Here is a 22,795-nt window from a genome sequence, read left to right on the forward strand (position 1 = left end):
CTCCCCCACCCCCAATCAGCTGGCAACCCCCTGTCACTCCCGATATGCTCCCTCCATCAGGAACCCCAGCTTGCCCCCACCATTAGGACTACCTTCACGATCCACCCCTGCAAGTTTCGGTGCTGCAAGCAGAATGCCACTGATGTGGCAAGTCAGGCCACAGTGAGTCAAATTGCTGGACACAAGAAGCCCAATGTCACAAGTGCAAGCGAATTGGTCACATTGTCAGTAATTACTGGGTGCGACTAAGTCCAGAGAGGTAAACAAAAAGCACTTAGAAGGACAAAACAAAGGTCCATGTTGCCAGCCCTGGAGAGAATAGGGAGTCAGCCTGGTCTGCAGGGGAAACACAGTCCAGAGAGTTCTCAATGGGAAGTCAATCAGTTCTGGATTCCCCCTAAATTTGAAAGAAAAAACAGAAATGGAAGTTGATATGGGGGTAGCGGTGCCCTTGATACCCAAATCAGTATACAGGGATAAGTTAAAAGCCCCGCCATTAAAGCCTGCCAAAATCACATTGCGAACATATACAGAGCAAATGGTTCCCCTCAAGGGTTATATACTGGTGAAGTTACAGTGGAGGGACCAATTTGCAGAATTACATTATTCAGATGTTCCTGGTTACAGGAGTTGAAATTGAACTGGGGCATGGTCAACAGTCTGGTGAACTCGAACAAGACATTTTGGAAAATTTGAAAGATGATTTTCAAGGAACACTTGGCGAGATGAAGGGTATCAAGGTTAAATTACGGCTGAAGCCAGATGCTTGTCCAAGAAGTCTAAAGGCACATCTGGTACTGTAAGCCATTAGACCCGAGCTGGAGCCAAATTGGAACAGCTGGTGGATCTGGGCGTGATGGAATCAGTGAATGGGTCACCCCAATTGTTTCAGTTTTGCAATCAGACGGCTCAGTGAGAACGTGGGGGGATTTTAAGGTGACAGTAAATCCAGCCATGTGTGCAGACCAATACCCGCTTCCTCACACTGAGCACCTATTCAGAGGCCCGGCAGGGGAAAAGAAATTCTCCAAAATGGAGCTATCGCAGGCTTATTTGCAGATTTTGGGGGACTTTCTCTGTTTCACTCTAAGCTTCTTCCTTGTGGCATTAAGGCAGCTGCAGCTCTTTTCCAGAGGGCCATGAACCAAATTTTGAGTGGATGATAGAAGCCCAGCGTTATTTGGATGCTATTATGATCACAGGTTCGACACAGGAGCGGTTAAAAAAACCAGAGGAAACCAAAGATGTTGCAGGAGCATGGCCCACAAGTGAAAAGAGAGAAATCTGAGTCATTTAAGACTCAATTGAGTACATGGGCCATGTAATTGACGGCAATGGTTACACAAGATATCTAAGAAGATGGTGGCTATCATGAAGTCCCCAAGACCAGAAAATATGTCCCAATTGATGTCATTTTCAGGATTTATTAACTATTACATTAAGTTCATTCTGGATCTGGGGAGAGTGTTGAAACCAATGCATCGGTTGCTGGGAACAGGGCAGCCATGGAAGTGGAGCAAAGAATGTGAGGAGGTCTACCTGGCAGTTAAACAGGCTTTGAAGAGGTCAGTAGAGCTAGTTTGTTTCAACCCAAAGTACCACTGTAGCTTGCATGCGATGCCTCACCCTATGGTGTTGAGGCTGTCCTGTCCCATATGCCAAACAAGGAAGAAAGGCCCATCGCATTCATATCAAAATCGTTGACAAAGGCTGAGGAAAAGTATGCTCAGGTGGAAAAAGGAGGCTTGGGCATCATCTTTGGCATCAAGAAGTTTTATCACTTCCTTGGCAGGCATTTCGTACTTCTGACAGACTATAGGCCTTTGACATCCATCTTAGATCCGTGCACGGGAATACCGTACGGCAGCAGCTCAATTGCAAAGGTGGCCGTTGGTCTTATCAGCCTACTTGTTCAAAATCCAATACCGCCAGTCCAAGAAACACGGCAATGCAGATGCTCCATCATGGCTGCTTTTGCCTGAGGATAAAGATGCTCCCAGCTAGAATCTGAAAATATATTTTACACAAGATGATAAAGTTCCGGTAACGGCTATCCAGGTGCAGAACATCACTCAGAATGATCTGATTATGAGCCAACTCGTGGGCCGAGACCGGAGAAGGAGGATAAGTAGAAGGAACCACCTGGAGTTATGGTCATATATGTCCCGAAGATGGGAGTTGACCATATTGGATGGATGTTTAGTATGGGGTATGAGAGTCATTATTCCCCCCTCATTAAGAGGCAAGGTGCTGGAAAAGGTGCACCAGTGGCACCCAGGGAGTGCTGTGAATGCTGCCCTGGTCGTCTCTTCATCCGTGGGATATTGACTTTGCTGGTCCATTGGAAGGGCAAGTGTTCTTAGTGGTAGTGGATTCCCACTCCAAGTGGCCAGAGGTCGTGGCCACAAAGTCCATGCCAGCGAAATCAACACCAGACAAACTCAATGAAATATTTGCCTGGTTTGGCAATCCAGAACAAGTGATCAGTAACAATGTCCCCAGTTTGTGGCCCAAGATTTCGCTGAGTACATGGAATCAGGCACATGAGGTCAGCACCGTATCACCTGGCAACAAATGATCTGGCAGAATGATTTGTTCAGACCTTGAAACAGTTTCTGAAGGAGTTGCAAGGGGAGGGGGTCGCTAGGGCGCCAGATAAATACATTTCTGAGTATGTCCGCAACATGCCACATGCGACAACCCCATGCTCACGGGCTTTGTTTACGTTCAACCGAAAATTGAGAACCATATTCAATCTGCTGCAGTTGGAGGAGACCTGAGAGCTGGTTGAGCAGAACCAAGAAGAACAGGTGGCTAGAGGTTGAATACTTTCCAGAAAGGGGAGTTCACTCTGACCAGGAATTATACTTCTGGGGAGAAGTGGATAACCGTTACACTTGTTGCCCAAATGGGACTAAACCGTACAGACCAGGGATGAACTACTTAGGAGGAGATATGCTAAACAGTTGGTCGCAGCACCGCATCAAAGGATGGCCCCATTGGTGGGGCCTGAGCCTAAAGTTCCAGAGTCAGGGTCGGCCATCCCAAGGAAGGAAACAGCATCAGTGACACCAGCCACCTGCAGCCCATATGAGAGGGTTCCCTTCGCTGAGCAGCAGGATCTTCCAAAATTCCTGGAGAATACTCAGGAAAAGGTTCCTGAAATGAGGAAGCCACTTATATGAAACTGCCATTCCCCTCCCTGAATGGACTTTACATTGGGAATTATAGTAGTTTGCAATGCTCTGTATAAATATTCTCCATTGTATGTATAAATGTTTTTAAACATAGAACATAGAACGGTACAGCACAGTACAGGCCCTTCGGCCCACGTTGTTGTGCCGAACCTTTTCCAAAACCAAGATCAAGCTGTCCCACTCCCTATCATTCTAGTGTGCTCCATGTGCCTATCCAATAACCGCTTGAAAGTTCCTAAAGTGCCCGACTCCACTATCACTGCAGGCAGTCCATTCCACACCCCAACCACTCTCCGAGTAAAGAACCTAACTCGGACATCCCTCCTATATCTCCCACCATAAACCTTAGAGCTATGCCCCCTAGTAACAGCGACATCCACCCGAGGAAATAGTCTCTGAACATCCACTCTATCTTCTTATAAACCTCTATTAAGTCGCCTCTCAACCTCCTCCGCTCTAAAGAGAAAAGCCCTAGCTCCCTCAACCTTTCCTCATAAGACCTACCCTCCAAACCAGGCAGCATCCTGGTAAATCTCCTTTGCACTCTTTCCAGTGCTTCCACATCCTTCTTACAGTGAGGTGACCAGAACTGCACACAATATTCCAAATGTGGTCTCACCAAAGTCCTGTACAGTTGCAGCATAACCCCACGGCTCTTAAACTCCAACCCCCTGTTAATAGACGCTAACACACTATAGACCTTCTTCACGGCTCTATCCACTTGAGTGGCAACCTTCAGAGATCTGTGGATATGAACCCCAAGGTCTCTCTGTTCCTCCACATTCCTCAGAACCCTACCGTGGACCCTGTAATCCGCATTCAAATTTGTCCTACCAAAATGAATCACCTCGCACTTATCAGAGTTAAACTCCATCTGCCATTTTTCGGCCCAGCTCTGCATCCTATCTATATCTCTTTGCAGCCTACAACAGCCCTCCACCTCATCCACTACTCCACCAATCTTGGTGTCATCCGCAAATTTACTGATCCACCCTTCAGCCCCCTCCTCCAAGTCATTTATAAAAATCACAAATAGCAGAGGACCCAGCACGGATCCTTGTGGTACACCGCTGGTAACTGGTCTCCAGTCTGAAAATTTTCCATCCACCACCACCCTCTGTCTTCTATGAGATACTGTAAGAAGTCTCACAACACCAGGTTAAAGTCCAACAGGTTTATTTGGTAGCAAATACCATAAGCTTTCGGAGCAATGCTCCTTCGTCAGATGGAGTGGTCTCTGAGACCACTCAGAGACCACTCCATCTGACGAAGGAGCATTGCTCCGAAAGCTTATGGTATTTGCTACCAAATAAACCTGTTGGACTTTAACCTGGTGTTGTGAGACTTCTTACTGTGCTTACCCCAGTCCAACGCCGGCATCTCCACTTCTATGAGATAGCCAGTTACTTATCCAATCGGCCAACTTTCCCTCTATCCCACACCTCCTTACTTTCTTCATGAGCTGACCATGGGGGACCTTATCAAATGCCTTACTAAAATCCATGTATATGACATCAACTGCTCTACCTTCTTTGACACACTTCGTTACCTCCTCAAAAAATTCAATCAAATTTGTGAGGCAAGACTTACCCTTCACGAATCCGTGTTGACTATCTTGGATTAAGCTGCATCTTTCTAAATGGTCGTAAATCCTATCCCTCAGGACCTTTTCCATTAACTTATCGACCACCGAAGTAAGACTAATCGGCCTATAATTACCAGGGTCATTCCTATTTCCTTTCTTGAACAACATTCGCCACTCTCCAGTCCTCTGGCACTATCCCCGTAGACAGTGAGGACCCAAAGATCAAAGCCAAAGGCTCTGCAATCTCATCCCTTGCTTCCCAAAGAATCCTAGGATATATCTCATCTGGCCCAGGGGACTTATCGACCTTCTGGTTTTTCAAAACTGCTAATACATCTTCCCTCAGAACATCTGCCTCCTCCAGCCTATCAGCCTGTATCACACTCTCATCCTCAAAAACATGGCCCCTCTTCTTGGTGAACACTGAAGAAAAGTATTCATTCATCACCTCGCCTATCTCTACTGGCTCCATACACAAGTTCCCACTACTATCCTTGACCGGCCCTAGCCTCACCCAGGTCATTATTTTATTTCTCACATGAGTAAAAAGCCTTGGGGTTTTCCTTGATCCGACCCACCAAGGACTTCTCATGCCCCCTCCTAGCTCTTCCAAGCCCTTTTTTCAGCTCATTCTTTGCTAACTTGTAACCCTCAATGGACCCAACTGAACCTTGTTTTCTCATCCTTACATACGCTTCCTTCTTCCTCTTGACAAGACATTCAATCTCTTCTGTGAACCATGGTTCCCTCACTCGGCCATTTCCTCCCTGCCTGACAGGGACATACCTATCAAAGACACGCAGTATTTGTTCCTTGAACAAGCTCCACTTTTCATTTGTGCCTTTCCCTGACAGTTTCTGTTCCCATCTTATGCTCCCTAATTCTTGCCTAATTGCTTCATAATCACCCCTCCCCCAATTATAAACCTTGCCCTGCCGTAAGGCCCTATCCCTCTCCATTGCAATAACGAAAGACACCCAATTGTGGTCGCTATCTCCAAAGTGCTCTCCCACAACCAAATCTAACACTTGGCCCGGTTCATTTCCCAGTACCAAATACAATGTGGCCCCACCTCGTCGGCCTATCCACATAGTGTGTCAGGAAACCCTCCTGCACACACTGTACAAAAACTGCCCCATCCGAACTATTTGACCTATAAAGGTTCCAATCAATATTTGGAAAGTTAAAGTCCCCCATGACAACTACCCTGTGACCTCCACACCTATCCATAATCTGCTTTGCAATTTCTTCCTCCACATCTCTATTACTATTTGGGGGCCTATAGAAAACCCTCAACAATGTGACCGCTCCTTTCCTATTTCTAACTTCAGCCCATATTACCTCAGTGTGCAGATCCCCCTCGAACTGCCTTTCAGCAGCCATTAAACTATCCTTGATTAACAATGCTACTCCTCCACCTCTTTTACCACCTTCCCTACTCTTACTGAAACATCTATACCCCGGGACTTCCAACAACCATTCCTGTCCCTGTTCTAACCATGTCTCCGTAATGGCCACAACATCGTAGTCCCAAGTACCAATCCACGCTCCAAGTTCACCAAACTTATTTCGGTTGCTCCTTGCATTGAAGTAGACACACTTCAACCCAGCTTCCTGTCTGCCGGTACACTCCTGCGACCTTGATATCTTCCTCAGTACCTCACTACGCTCAACACTGACTTCTGGACTACAGCTCCTTTTCCCATCCCCCTGACAAATTAGTTTAAACCCCCCCCAAAGAGCCGTAGCAAATTTCCCTCCCAGGATATTGGTGCCCCTCTGGTTCAGGTGCAACCCGTCCTGTTTGTACAGGTCCCACCTTCCCCAGAATGTGTTCCAATTATCCATGTAGCTGAAACCCTCTCTCCTGCACCATCCCTGCAGCCACGTGTTTATCTGCACTCTCTCCTTGTTCCTCAACTTGCTATCACGTGGCACTGGCAACAAACCAGAGATGACAACATGATTTGTCTTGGCTCTCAGCTTCCACCCTAGCTCCTTAAATTCCTGTTTCAAATCCCCGTCCCTTCTCTTACCTATGTCGTCGGTACTGATGTGTACCACAACTTGTGACTGTTCCCCATCCCCCTCAAGAATCCTGAAAACACGGTCCGAGACATTACAAACCCTGGCATCCAGGAGGCAACATACCATCCGTGAGTCTCTTTTGCTGCCACAGAACCTCCTGTCTATCCCTTTAACTAACGAGTCCCCAATAACTATTGTTCTCCTCCTTTCCCTTCTGAGCCACAGGGACGGACTCAGTGCTGGAGATCCGGTCACCGTGGCTTACCACTGGTAGGTCGTCCCCCTCAACTGTATCCAAAGCGGAATACTTGTTGCCGAGGGGAACGACCACAGGGGATCCCTGCACTGACTGCTTCCTCCCAGACCCTCTAACCATCACCCATCTATCTTCATTCCTCGGACTACCTATATCCCTGAAGCTTCTATCTATGGCCACCTCTGCCTCCCGAATGATCCAAAGTTTATCCAGCTCCAGTTCCCTAACGCGGTTTTTGAGGAGCTGCAGATGGGTGCACTTCCCACAGGTGAAATCAGCAGGGACACTGACGGCGTCCCTCACCTCAAACATTCTGCAAGAGGAACATTGCACTGCCTTCACTTCCATCCCCTCTAGATAACTTACTAATACAAGAAAGAAAGAGCTTACCTGATATTTACTCACCCCCGTTAGGTTAGAGGAGGTGGAAGGGTGGGGGACACTAAGTGTAGTGTCTCGGGTTTAGGAACCGCCCAACTTATATAGAGGTAAAAATAAAACACTTAACCAGCAACCACTGTGGCCCGCACTATAAAAGCAAACTACAAACCGTCCCAGAATTCCCCACGGCTGACTTCCGGTTTCCTGCTGCTCTGAAAAAATAGTTAGTTTTATACTCTCAGTTACGCTCAGCTCCGCCCTCCAACCGCTCGCTACAGATTAGGCCGCGAATCCCCGAGGTAAGTTAGTTTTATACTCAGTCATGCTCAGCTCCGCCCTCCGACTTTTCATTTATATATAATATATATACACACACACACACACACACACACGTTTAGGTTGTGGAAGTTTTGGATTTGAGGAGAGGTGTGATACATGTATGGGGTGCGTGCTGCCCCTTGAAGAATGCAGGTCATTTGACCTGAGGTGGGGTCAGTGGTGGATTAACCATTAGGCTGAGTAGGCTTAAGCCTAGGGGCCCGGAAGGGAGGGGGGCTCCCGAGAGCAAAAAAAAAAATCACTAACTGTTCAGGTGAGCGTCATTTTCGGCACTGAAGAAGGTCAAAATCTATTTGCGCTCAACAATGAGCGATGAGAAACTTAGTCATCTGGCACTCTTGCACATTGAATCAGACATGCTTCGATCTGTTGATTTACATGCTGTTATCAACACTTTTGTAAACCAAAAAACACGGAAGCTTTTTAAAGTACAAATGTAAAGAAAGTGAAAATAAAAGGGCTGTAATTGATTCATATAACTTTATATTATACATGTAGTACATTATACATAGTACAACGATATAAGTTATCTAACGTCACTTTATTCTATTCAACGAAGAGTGGGGCAGGGGGCAAGGTCAGGGGGCCTTACTAAAGCTCAGTCTAGGGGTCCGGGTGGTAGTTAATCCGCCACTGGGTGGGGTTAGCTCCTCCCAGTGTGGAACCTGGTTAAGCAGTCTAGGATCTGACTGTGGGACAATGCACACCTATAATAGAGTTCCCCAGTGAAATTACGAGGCCTACTTTATGGTTCTTCTTACACCATACTTTGTTAAGTATATACATAATATCTAGGTTTAACAAAAAGGTACATCCAAGCCTATACACAGTATTCCAAATGTGGCCCAACTATAGCTTCTTTATTCTTATAATCTATATACCCATTAGAAAACGGAATATAAATGCAGTTAATCTTGCAATGGTTTATTCATGTGTATTTTAGTTTTTAAAAGGAAGATTTTAAGCATTCAAATCAAAAAAAGTTAAAAAGTAGATATTTATAATCTCCACCACCGAGGATGGGCAGTGTTAATGTTTTCATCCATTTATTAGTCTGTGAACAATTTTTCTCAAAAATCTAATGGATGGATTTCAACAAAGCTTGTTATACAGATATAAAGTTTGGCCTAAGGAATAACTAATTAGCTTTCGGCAAAGATCTGAATCCTGGAATGTTTTTTTTTAAAAAGCATCTGTTGCCTTTGGATGACGTGTTGAATTTACAATTTTTTTTCTAAGAACATTTTGGGTTGTTTTATTTAGAAGATTGTTGCGGATTGTCTCAGCTGCTGGTTGAACATGAGCAGAGTTTTGACGGCAGGTTACTGGCTGTGAATTACTCAGAAGCCTCCTCAGTGAGATGCAAGTTCTAAATCCAAAATCTGAGCAATCCTGGTAGCCATCAATTGAATATGGAGCAGTACAATTCCTTGTCCTGCCCTACAATCAGAACTATTCAATAGTATGATTTAAATCAGTCTTGGGATGGTTCCGACTGTCTTATGTAAGAGTTACCAGTAAAGGTTAGAAGAATTAAAGCAAATTCGAACTCCTCAATAAATAAAAGCACCAACCTCCCACAACATTCACCCCTCCCCTGCCCGGGTTCCCTTCCAAAACATCTGACTCCCACCTTCCACCACTGGTCATGCCCCACTGCATACGAGCAACTTTCTGACCCCCTGAACTCAACCCTCCCTCCCATTGACAACTCGACCCTCCCCACTGACTGACACCCCTACCATTCCCCTATCTACCAATCCTACTCACTTATCTTATAAACCTACCTCCACCCTGGCTTGAAAGTGGCTGGACCTTCAAACATACCTGCTTTATGACTTGTGCCATTAAAAAAAAGCATGGCTTCCTTGTCTCTGACTTTCCAGCCCTCACCTGAAGGCTTCAGGAAAGGGCTGCCCTACACAGTTCTTGTTGCAATCAGTTTTATAAACAGAAAAATAAAATCTCAAACAATAAACCATTCATAATTTGATATTGAAATATCCTTAGTTTCAACAATTACCAGCACCACTTTCTGAAAAATGCAATTCTTCACACTGATTTGCAACAACGAATTCCTCCCATGTAACTGGGTGCTTTTGTTTCACTCAGTATTTGATCATGAACTATGGTATGACCAACAAATCCAATTTATTGTATTTCCAATGTTGATGCATTGCCATAACAATTTTCTTAACCAATGGACCGATCATGAAGAAGATTGTTCAGCAGAGACACCTGCAACAGGCTGGTTCATCCAGGGAGGGGTCGGCGGAACTTGCCTGTTTCTCTTGCTTACACACAAAACTTTTTTTAAAAGCTTGATTAGTGGTGTTGCTATCTTCCCATAGTCCCTTAAAAGACTGCTGTTTGGCTTTTTTTTTTAAAACCAAAGGAAAGAGCACATGTATGAACCAGTTCTTTACATGGACCTGAAATTAGGCATTACGCCCACTGCCTATTCAAATTAATGACCCAATGTCTAACTTGAGAAAGAACCACTGTGAATTATAAGGTGCCCTACATGCATTATCAGCACAGAACACAAGCTTGCATGCTGCAAGTAATATTAGGTTCCTCAGTGCCTATTTATCATCTAAGAAACAGTCAATGATTCGTCAACAATTGTCAAACTTATCTGCCAAACAAGTCCTTATCGACATAAAAATAGTTAGAAAAATTACGCTTGGAAGTGGTTGCTCATACGGTAAAATATAAACCAAATATACAACAGCCCACATAAAGACAGCCAAACAAACCAGAGAGATTTTCAGTGACTATGCTAGATATTAGTTACCTATTGAACTAAACAATTTAGACAACAATTGATCTGACAACTATTTTTTAAAAATCAACCCTGTTGCTTCAATGCAGAAATCTACTCTATGGTGAGACAAGGTTCTACCAACCTAGACAACTCCAGATTTGATCAACAGGCTAGGCTACTCGGTGCAAGTCTTTGCACTGATTATAAATCATTTTGATTTATTTGGTGAAGGCCAGAAACAGAATGCCAAAGGTTCTAACTGTAAAACCTAGGTCAGATATTTAACAAACAACGTCACGGCATTATACAGTTCACGTATTTTCAAACAGGATGGTAAAATATACACAAGCTTGAAATCCATTTCTCTTACTTTAACACCATGTAAAAAATGGAATTGCCAGAAGTGAAATTCAGGAATCCAAGAGGGTAATACTAACCAACCAGCCTACCTGGGTATTTTGTTGAACTCATACTGCAGTTTTCTAGCTGTTTTTTCAGGATCAACTGCCTCTTCTAGTATCATTTGCAAATTTGATCTATTTAGACTAATTTTCTGAATCTCTCTAAATTAAAAACACAAGATTCCAAAATCAGTCTCTGGCTCACTTCAAGCACTTCCCATCCTCCCTCCAATATAGCTTCTGTAATTTCTTAGTTGCCAAGTTTTCTTCTGAAGGCTTAATGCTTTAACAAGGCAGATGAAGAACTTTAATCAAATCCTTTATGCAATCTAGATGCACCAGGTCATAACATTTCTAGTTCATTTGGAATATCAGTTCCTCAACAATAGCCATAGTTCAGTCAATTCAAGGTACATTCGTCCATTCTAGACAGCCTTGAGGTATTTTAGTTAATTCAACACAGCATATCATGGAGTAGCAATCAAAGCAAATTGAATGTTAAACTATATAAGCAAAACTAGTCATTCTGAAACAGTTTAGTACTGTAAGAGGCCACAACACAATGCTACATCTACATTTGTTCACCATGACGCAAGAAACATTCAGATCCTGAAAGTAGAAGAAAATAAACATGAAAAGGACTGAGTTATGAGGGCTAACAGAAGACAACCGAGCTTCTCTGGAGGTCACTGGGATATAGATAAATTATGTAATATTATACTGTGCATAATATTCCAGATGCAGTCCTACCAAGGCTCTATACAATGGCAGCCAGACTGGCAATGAAGGCCAACTTATCATTTATGCTAATTACTTGTTGTACCTGCATGCTAGCTTTTATTGATTCATGAATAACAACACCAAGCTCCCTTTGGGAATCAACATTTCCCAACCTCTCAGTTTAAGGAATACTCTTCCTTTCTATTTTCTCTATCAACATGGATAACTTCACATTATTTTTCATATGCCATATTCTGGCCCATTCACTTAGCCAGTCCAAGTCTCCATGAAGCCTTTTCCCCTCTTCCCATCCTTCCTAAATGACGAATATTCATTTCCTGTCCTGGTCACCCCATAACCATGTGCCCATAATGGCAATTAAATCATATCCATCTACCTCTATTTGTACCTTCAAATCATATACCCTGTTGAGAATGTTGTATGCATTCAGATAGAGTACCCTTAACTTTGTCCTTTTAACATTACTCTGCATCTGATCCTAACTGATGCTTGCCTTAATTTCATCTGCCTTCTAATTTTGCTAATTATATTTTTACTTCCCATTACCAGTTTTGCCTCATTCCAATCTGAGCTCCCTCTCAGGTTCTGATCCCCCGTCAATCTAGTTTAATCCTGAGATGTAAGAACCAAATACTGGACGGCGAAAAAAGTAGAAAAAGAAAGGTGCATCTCCTTCCCCACTTCACCAAACTCCAGCTCCTTACTCAGTTCAGGCCGCATTCTGCTTTCTTTTTCACCTGTGTTCATGTAGTAAACTCTGAAGTCAACACCAGACACTAACAGCAAACTGATGTTTTGTTTTGGAAAAGCCAAATCTCAAAAATAATTCTCTTTGCAATCCCAGCTAAGAACCTACAAACTGGGAATAGGCCATTTGATCCCTCAAACCTTTTCCACCATTCAATATCATGGCTGATCTAATTGCAACCATGTGAAAATCAAGTTTAGTTGCCACTGAATAGCTAGATTTTGGGCACCACTGGCATATTCCTAAACATAATACTCAGATCATGTATGTGAATGGCCTAAACTCATTAACATAATGCATTAAAACCAAAATGAGTTGGGAAGCCAAAGAGATGTTTGTCCAGCCATTAAAGGGTGACAGGTGGCTGTCAGGGACTCGGGTAAAAGTTAAGAGGTGACTGCTTCTCAGGGGACGGGATGATAACGCTGGGGCAGAAAAAGTCTAATGTCTCCCTGTGGATCCTGAAGGAAACAAAAACTGCTTATAAAAAACTTACTGGATCTCTTCTGGTGCTGTTTCCTGGACTCATATAAAACAGTAGGGCATCTAAAAATCCTAAAACTACATTTGCATTTATTGTCAGTGTAAATTCAATAATCAACTGAATCATACACTTTTCAATTCCTGAAAGAGGTCAGATGAAATAATTTTATAAGTGCAATCACAACAGCTGGGTGTGGGAGAAGGAGATGTCTTTATAAAAAATAAAATCGAATAAGATTCTTGCACATGATCATCTCACACCAACTATTTTAAAACACACAGACATCAGGTGAAGGGATAACAATCTTCAGATAAGGAGCATATCAAAGCTACCTGTAATGCCCATCTGATGGAATAGCTCCACTCATAAATATAGCCACTTGGATGAGGTGCCAGAGGTTTGAAGGAATATGTCTCAGAAGTCACCACCACCAGCAGGATAGAAAGAAAAACAATTGTATTGGTTTGGGGAAGGGGGTTGAGGGCAAGTGATCATTTGTATTTCAAAAGCTATTAACAATAACTAATGAAATCACATATGATCCCAGTAAGAACAATCTGTTACCTCCATTGGAAAACAGATTTTTTTTTATTCTGTTACAAAGCCAACATGTAGAGTGGACAGGACAAGCCCTTAATCCATCTCCTTGCTTTCAACTCAAATTAATGGCCCCCACAAAAGGAACATACCTGATCCAAGCTGACAAGAATAGGCATTACACCCGATCTCAGGCTTGACTTAAGCATGATCTTAGCCAAGAGGCCATTAGAAAACAGTTCCATTATCACTAGCCAAATGCCCCAAAATCCAATATGTACCAAGCTGCTCAAAAAATTGAACCCATTACTTGGCAAAGACAATACAGTAGGAGGCATACAACTTCTTGAAGCAAGCTTGTACAATTGCAGCATACAGCATGCAACTGATTTAGTTACTGACATTTAGATGGCGTGATGTTGCACTTTCTGCAACCTTCAATTGTACAAAATAACTCCCAATTGTAGACTGTGTGCCAGTTGTCCAACATGGAGAGTCTGCTCAATGTGAATATTAGTTGAAGTACATTTGTTTCTAGAACTAAATATGGCAGAATAGTTACAAATAACCGACGCGTGAAAACGTATTAACTCGGTTAAATATATTATTGCATTCCCAGCAAGTAATAAATTAAACAGTTACTGTTGGCTCAATTGAGAAAAAACATAAATAAATAAAAACAGCGGTTAGCATCGACCTCGCCTCAAGGTGTGACACAGATTCAGGTGGTAAAGACGCATGCTCGTTTCACTAAACGGTTTGTGATTAAAAACAATAATAGCCCAGTGTAAAGGAGTTTAAAAATAAAAATTATGAGGCGGATTATGGTGGCCTTTAATCGAGGAGATGTAGTTCCATGTTAGCAGCATCAGCACAGATTTAGCAGCAGCAGCAGCAGCATCGCGCCCCCCCGGGATACACCGCTCGTGGACCAATTTAAATCAAACAGCGGCTGCGACGCCTCAAAGCTCCGGCTTCCTTTCGGCCGAGTTTGATTTACCTTCGTTGGAAGTGTCCATCCCTCCTTCTTTCTTCACCAATACTGACAGGTGGATGGGGAGATTTAAAATAAATAAACTAGGCGTCAGATGCAGCCGTTCCACCCTGAGCCGCGCTTGTTATTGCCGCTCCCTCCGCCTCCACTGGCAGCGCTGCCTCACCGCTCTGTGCAGCCGCCGACAGGCCCCACCCCCTCCGCCCGCCGGCAGGCTCCGCCCGCCAGCCCCACCCCCTCCGCCCGCCAGCCCCACCCCCTCCGCCCGCTGGCAGGCTCCGCCCGCAAGCCCCAACCCCTCCGCCCGCCGATAGGCCCCACCCCCTCCGCCCGCCGACCAGCCCCAACCGCTCCGCCCGCAGGTCCCAACCGCTCCGCCCGCCGACAGGCCCCACCCCCTCCGCCCGCCGACAGGCCCCACCCCCTCCGCCCGCCGACAGGCCCCACCCCTCCGCCCGCCGACAAGCCCCGCCCCCTCCGCCCACCGACAAGCCCCGCCCCCTCCACCCGCCGACAAGCCCCACCCCCTCCACCCGCCGACAAGCCCCACCCTCTCCGCCCGCAGGCCCCACCCACTCCAACAAGCCCCCCCCCTCCATCCACCAGCAAACCCCTCCTCTATTCCCTCCATCAAAACCAAACCCCTCCCCCTCCCGCCAGTGAGCCCCCCCCCCCTTCTCCATCCACCCGCCAGCAAACCCCGCCTCCTCACCATTCACTAACCGTCTGACAAGTGGCGCGTGCCCTCTGTGACGTCAGCAGGCACCGCCAACGTCCTGCCTCGTGTTGGCGCGGGCAGTGCTGTCCGAGCTGAGCGCCGCCTGTCTCTGCTCCTGGAGTCGGCAGCATCGTGTTACTGTCAGCAGTTGCTCATGTCACTGTTGGCCTGAAGCATAGCATAGCCCGTCAAAGAGTCGGTTACCAGCTGCAATGTCGGTTAAGATGCCGTTAGACATGTTGGATGGAAGCTGTTTATTTTGTAACAGTGAGATGTGCCAAAGGATGCCAGCATATTTAAATGAAAGCGGGTGATTGCTATTAATAATATGATTATTTAATCAGAATGTGTTTCAGCAAAGTAGCAAGTTAGATATCAATAAGGAAGATCATCCTGACCTTTTTTTTTGCCGCCACTATTTTATCTTGAATTTCATTTCAGTCCAAAAATATGTGGGTTAGGTGGATTGGCCATGCTAAATTGCCCCTTCGTGTCAGGGGGACTAGCTCGGGTAATTATATTAGTGTGGTTATGGGGATAGGGCCTGGGTGGGATTGTTGTCAGTACAGACTCAAGGGGCCGAATGGCCTCCTTCGACACTGCAGGGAGCCTTTGATTCTATGCTTTCAAGTGTTAACTCTCAAGAAGAACAGAGATCATTATTTTTTTACCTGAAATTGTGTCCCCTTACTGAGACCATTTATTCTGAAGCAGTGCTCAAGATTCGCCTTTAAAGTAGATAATAAGTAGATAAAACAGTCCTCTTTTCAATGACCTGCTTTCAAGACTGCGGAGCCAAAAAAAAAGTCAGAGAAGAATCAGCAAGTGTGAAAAACAGCTTTCATGAACTTGGACACATGGGGGGGAGACCATGGTGTAGTTATAACATCACTGGACCAATAATCCAGAGGGCCATGATAATACTCTGGGGATATAAGATTTAAATCCCACAACAGCTGGTGGAATTTAAATTCAATTAATAAAATCTGAAATACAAAGCTAGTCTCAGTAATAGTGACCATGAAGCTTTCATTGGTACAAAAACCTATCTGGTTCACTAGTGCCCTTTAGGGAAGGAAATCTGTCATTCTTATCTGGTCTGGCTCACACATGACTCCAAACTCTCAGCAAATGTGGTTGACACTTAGCAAGGTACTCAGTTCAAAAGTAAGTTGGGTTCGGCAACTGTGGGCAACATATCGTCAACTCTAACAAAGGGTCATCTTGACTCGAAACATTAACTCTCTCTCCACAGATGCTGTCAGACCTGAGATTTTCCAGCATATCCAACATATGCTGGCCTTGCCAGTGATGCCATGTAAGAATTTTAAAAACATGGATATTCACACTTTCAAAAGGAATTTAAGGGAAGAACATTCTTTATACCTTTTAGTGGAAAGCAATGCTATCTACCAGCATAAAGAACTTGAAACATCAACATTATGTTAACAGACTGTTTTGTGCTGATAGCTAGCACTTTGGGGGTCTGTCTCGTTTGTTAACAAAAATCAGAACAGATTAAGTGCTAGTTCCCTAAGTCTGGCTGCAAAGTAATTCTAGTTGTTGTATACCATACCAAGTTCTCACCCACTTGGCAGCTGAAATCATTTCTCTGTGGTGGAAGCATGACTGAGGAAGGGAGTGGGGAATAGTTGCCAAGGAAGGAAAGTAAACTACAATGAAGGATTGGTGATGGGGGTGGTGTGGATGTGGAGACAGTGAATAGATGGCAATGAAACAAGAAGGGAGATATAATGGAATAGTAAAGATTAAGCTGTGATGAAAAATATCACTTTTAAAGAAGAATTGCTGGCCTTTGCATAAATACTGTGATGAATCTTTTTGAGAGGGCCTTTTAATTTTCATCAATATTTAAAAACTCTGGTGCAAAGACAAATGATGATATAATTGTACCCTGACGTGTTTTTACATGTTTAGTACATGCCATCTGTGGCTCAGAGTCAAAAGGCTGTGGATTCAAGTCCAGAGACTCAAAAATGGTGGTTTCAATGAGGTACTGAAGGATGGAGTATCAAATCAGAGTGCTGTCTTCTCTCTCAGAGATTATATAGCACTATTCCAGAGCAGAGCATGGGAGCAGTCCCCAGTATCCTGGCCAATAGTTGTCACTAAAAAAAAATTGTCTAGTGCTATGATCTCAGTTGAGACCAGTAACGTTTTTTAAACGATAGCCACAATCCTAGTTATTTACTGAAAAAGATGAAGCCACAAGATTACAGTTTAAATAAAATAGTTTTCACGATGCAAGAGTCAAACAAAGCAAACACTAAATACTATCCCTATACTCTAAAACACGGAATCAACATCAGTTAAACATGAATTAACAGGCAAATTGTCGTCAAATATAAACTATAAATTGCACATTAAATGGCAGGTAAAACGAGGACAGATCTTACAAATTGGCTGGGCAGTCCAACCAGCTTATATATCATCAATCTCCATTACAAAGTCCTTCAGAACACTGTCTTACAAAGAATTTCAGCTCCATATCTTTGAGGGTTTACACTGATTCTTGGCTGACAACAGTGCACAACCAACCTGCGTTCCATGGGCATGATCTTCATCAAAAGTGACACACATCTGTAGAACCTCTTCAACTCTACTGATGACAGTCTGGATGGTGTAAATCCATCAATTTATCTTTTATCAATTTAAGAGAAACAGAAGCAGCAACTATAACTTCGCTTATTCTTGGCTGGATCTAGTCTCTCTTCTTCGGCCAGCCTCTACTGCACCAGTGAACGCAACATCTACTAAGTCCTGAGAGCTCTCGCTGTCATTTTACATGATTTAAACCAGGTTTTGTGTCTCCAGAGGTTTTGGTTTCTAATCTTTTTTTTGGAACTGGGAGGGGCAGTTTCCTTTCTCAGTTTCCCTTTTCAATTGGGGTCTGTCTCAATAAATACAAACTTTGAAAGTACAGCTTCCATCAAAGCTCCCTCATTGGAAAATAAAGTTACCGTAATAATGTTTTCTTTACAACAATTTCAATCCCGGGCCATAACTTTCTTGTTAATTTAAGTAATTCCTTTACTTCATTTCCATAGACTAACTCAAAGGACCCAAAACCAGTTGACTGATTAGGTGCATCTCTAGTAGCAAATAATGAAAATGAAATTCCCTTATCGCAGTCCTTGAGATATTCAAGGAAATAAGCTCCAATAACAGATTTTAAGGTTTTATAGCATATTTCTAAGGGGAGGTCTTATGGCGCAGTTGTATCATTCCTACCTCTTGGGTTAGGAGCTCCTAGCTAAATTCCCATTTCAGGAATTGATGGCCATGGAAGTGCATACACAACATGGTTAAACAGATTGATTATCAGCCTGTAAATCCTTCCGATACACCTGATGACAGGTGGTAAGAGTGGGAACATTTGCAAGTCACATCACACTTCAGGTTAAAATCACCAGCAGCCAGCTGTCCCCCTCAAAGGGGAGAGCAGCCTATGGTCATCTGGGACAAAAGCTTTAACTTTACCTATATCCACCAGTTAGTAGATTTTGAGGGAACACTTCGTAATTGTACTATTACTCCTGTAGCATTACCCATTTCCTTTACAGGTACAGACTTTTGCAAAGATTCCTCAGGTATTCCTATTACTGCCACTGATTTAAGTTTCAATTTTACACAATTCGCTTTTACATGCCCCGTTCAATGGAAGTTTCTTTTCATCACCTTTATTGTTTATAATATAATTTTACTGATCAGAACAGCTTCTGCTTTCTTCCTAAAGCAAGATCTTCTCCATTTCCAAACTTTCTATTCCTCCAATTTCCCTGTGAGTTTACAAATGGAGATTTATTCCCCCCAATTCACCTATGTGATATATCATACTCATCTGTCAGAAAGACAGCCTCCCCTATTTTAGAAATCTTACAGTCTTCCAAATGTGTCCTAATAGCTATTGGGACGCTGTTTCTAAATTTTACTATTACTATTACTGCCCTCACACTCTGAAAAGTCTCCTCTAATTTCATTGACCAAAATCATTGGTCAAACAATATTTCTTTCTTTCTAGCAAATTCTACAAATGTTTGATTTTGTCTTTTCATTAAAGCACAAAATATTAATATATACGCTTTGAGGAAAAGTTCAGGAGTATTATGTACTGCAATTTTCATGATCAGTAATCTGTTCGTCCAAAAAACTTGAATAATCATCTAATGCTATCCCTACTAAGAAGTCTCACAACACCAGGTTAAAGTACAACTAAGGTATCCCTACTAAGACACTTGGCAAAATAATGGTCCATTTCTCTTGTGGCCAAGCTAGTTTTGTAGCAATTTTCTCAAATGACACTAAGTTTCAACTCCACAAGAAAACAAAATCATACAACACATTTTTTTAACAAATCGAAATCTGGTACACTAACAATAATAAACTTGTAAGAGACATGACTCCCAAGTCAATTGCAAAACCAGATATTAGCACATGAACCACTGACTATGAGCACTTTCAACACAGTTTACATCAGGGAAGTTTTTGAATTCTTCATCCTCTGTATTGAGTGGTAGTTCGCTGTCAGCTCGGGCCTGAGAGCATGAGTGATGTTTCCTCCAGCCTCCATGTCATAATCTTCCTTTGTCTGAGTCTCGAGCTTCTCTGGTTTGCCAATAATCCCAGCTTTGATGAATCCGTTCATAATCACCTCTCCTGGCACATTGTCCAATGCATCCTTAATCCACCAGGTCATGTCAGCATAGGAGGCATGCCACATACTTTGTGAAATTATGTTTTCCTGTAGACATCCAATTGTCCCAAATATTCTGAAGTTCAACCTTAAAGAAGCGGTTAACAGAAATGTCAAGTGGCTGCAATAACTTTGTCATACCGCCAAGAATAATGCTTCACACAGTGTTCTTGCCATCTAAGCTGCACTTCATTTCCTCACTTATATGAATTCACACAGAGTCCACATTGATTTCTTTGTTTGAAAACATCCACCTGGCTGTTGTGCATAGCACTTCCAAAGCCATTGCCCCATCATCTCATTATCCATTCACCTTCTTGGATTAACTTCTACTATTAGAACATTTCTCCTTTGACATGGTCCTCTATTTGAAGATCACCATTGGGGCTAGCTTCCCCCATCAGCAGCACATTTAAGCACTAAGGTGAAACTTGCCTTTTCATGACCTGTAGTTGTGATAGTTACTGTTTCAGCTCCTTTACTCTCGACTGTCTTGTTCATTGGAATATCAAATATCAAGGGCACTTTGTCTATGGTAAGGATATTGGAGTGCTGTGTGTCCTTTCTCGGGCTTCCTCTTGACAAAATCGGTGAAATTGTCTAGCTTCTCCTTAAAGTGTTCAGGGAGTTTCTGGGACATGGTCATCCACTGCTTTATACACAATATTCTTTGTCGCATAAAACAGAAACACCATGATGGATCGCCACTAAAATTTATAATCCCAAAGTCTGCTGCAATCTATCTAAGGCTTCAGATGGAGCTGAACTGTATTTAAACCGTGGCATGCAGCTCTTTGTGTCAACACTTACTCTTCCAATTTCTGTTTGACGTTAGTCCACCTGGTTTTTGATCAATGGGTTGCTTTTTTGGTCTTGGTTGTACGCAACACATCTTTCGTATTGCATCAGTCCTGAACATTTTTCTTGCTGATTTCCTGTTTACAGTGAGCAGCCATGTTCCCGCCATTTTTTTCTGCATATTTCATGACCAGCAGTTTGAATGCTGCTGTACAAGATTGATATGACTTGACTGGAGGCTTTTTTGTATGAGGCATGGCATTTTCTTGTATTTATTTATAAGGTGTCAGCATCTAAAATCCACTTAAATGGTAGATAAATCGAAGCGTCATGTAAAACAAGGCCTGACCTTCTGGAGAAAGAAGTCTTGTTTTATAAATCTAAAATTATGGCATTTCCTTGGTTATAAATTGCTTTGGAACATCCTGAGGTCATGAAGAGTGCTGAAGTGTGAGTCTTTTTGCATTTAGTTAACTTTGCAAGAACAACAAAAGCTTCTTTGATAGGATGGAAGAAAGATGCAAAAGACCATCATTGGGATGCAAAATAAATTCCTGATGATTATGAGATTGGTAATCGGATGAGGGATGTCATAATTAATCTTGTGAACTGTGATCTGAGGTTGGTTTCCCTGATCCTTATCAAAGTTTTTGTTTTAAAATACACTTTATTTTAATTGTATCTCAAAACCAATTTGCTGCCAATTACAACTACAGCTTCCGGGTCGACTAAGACTCGATACAACCAATAATTATGAAACAACAAATCAAATCAGAGATCTGAATATGTGATAAAACCAATGGAATAAAAGTTAGGGGATGACAGTCGCAGGCCAGGAGATTCTCATGTCGGCCGATTCGCGGGGTTTGTGTGAGTGTTTGCCGCCCCGCTTGCGTCTCCCAGCACCAGATTTCCGGCGGCATCTGCTCTACGCTGGAAATCAGTGGGAAGGCACCAAGACTATTTAAATGGTCATTTAAATATAATTTGAATTTCATTAGCTGGCCCGGGACCGAAGTCTCCAGTCTCGCTAGCAGCTAGCAGGGCCCCGATTGACCCCCTTTCACTCCAGCGGGAATTACAGTAGCTCCCCCACTTTCAGGGAGCTAGTGGCCTGACCCCACTGGAGTGAAAGGGGGGCAATCGGGGCCCTCCAGAGGATTGGGCAGCGGGGGGTGCCCCCTGTGCATTACCACCCTGGCAATGCCAACCCATGGGACAAAGTGCCAAAGCCCAGGGGGCACCTTGGCAGTGCCCAGGAGGCGGGGCCTGATGGGGGCAGGGCTTAGGGGGAGATTGGTGGGGTGGGGGGTCCCACTGCCACGCTGCATAGGGATCGGTGGGGGAAGCAGGGAGGTCAACGATCAGGGCGGGCTTGGGCGGTCAGCCTGTCGGGAGGGGGTAGGCACTGCAGGGTGGGGGGGGTTACAGTCGGGGAGAGAATTGGTGGGGGGTGTTCTGGAGATCGCCAGCGATCGAGCTGACCAGCAATCGGATGGCCATCAGTGCGGGCCATTGCGCATGTGCCAATCTCGGCACTGACAGATCGGTGCATGCGCAGTAGCCCGCTCAGCGCGCTGATTTCAGCCTCTCCAGCGGGAATAGGCCCCGCTCCCTGAGATTTAATGATATTCACGCTGGTGGCCTCTAGTGCACAGAGTGTGGGAGTGTGGTAACAAGCCAACAATGCATAGTATTGGATGTAAGACCAGTAAGATATTCCAACATGTTTACTGGCTTATCTTTGGGAAACAGCAATACATTTTCCCAAACATTTTCCCCAAAGGTAAATAATTTCTGTGAAGTGTTTAATTTGAATGTATGTAATTTGTGGAAAGAACGGACCTGCTCATAGAATCCTACAGAGCAGAAGAAGGCCATTCAGCCCTTCGAGTCTGCACTGACCACAATCCCACCTAGGCCCTATCTGCATAACCAAATGCATTTACCCTAGCTAGTCCCCCTGACAATGAGGGCAATTTAGCACCGCCAATCCACATAACCCGCTCATCTTTGGACTGTGGGAGGAAACCCACGCAGACACAGGGAGAATGTGCAAACTCCACACAGACAGTGACCCAAGCCGGGAATCAAACCCATGTCCCTG

General features: G+C 43.8%; 1 protein-coding gene across 5 annotated transcripts in view; it reads right to left on the minus strand.

Moving 5' to 3' along the window:
- LOC144495827 (tumor protein D52-like) overlaps positions 1–15,200 on the minus strand; it is a 191,103-nt gene extending 175,903 nt beyond the window's left edge. For 2 of the 5 annotated variants that reach the window (XR_013498343.1, XM_078216363.1), the window contains exons 1-2: positions 15,171–15,200; positions 14,465–14,506 (exon numbers count right to left, since the gene is read on the minus strand). Coding sequence is in view for 4 of the 5 variants with exons in the window: in XM_078216363.1 (XP_078072489.1) it covers positions 14,465–14,483 (19 nt within the window). In the remaining variant the exon portion in view is untranslated. Of the gene's footprint in view, positions 1–14,464; positions 14,666–15,170 lie in introns of those variants that run through there. The other 3 variants (XM_078216366.1, XM_078216362.1, XM_078216364.1) reach the window with 3 other exon arrangements.
- Between the last annotated feature and the right edge of the window lie 7,595 nt (positions 15,201–22,795).

Source organism: Mustelus asterias, chromosome 7 (genome assembly GCF_964213995.1).
Source record: "Mustelus asterias chromosome 7, sMusAst1.hap1.1, whole genome shotgun sequence".
In the NCBI taxonomy this organism is placed as follows: Eukaryota; Metazoa; Chordata; class Chondrichthyes; order Carcharhiniformes; family Triakidae; genus Mustelus; species Mustelus asterias.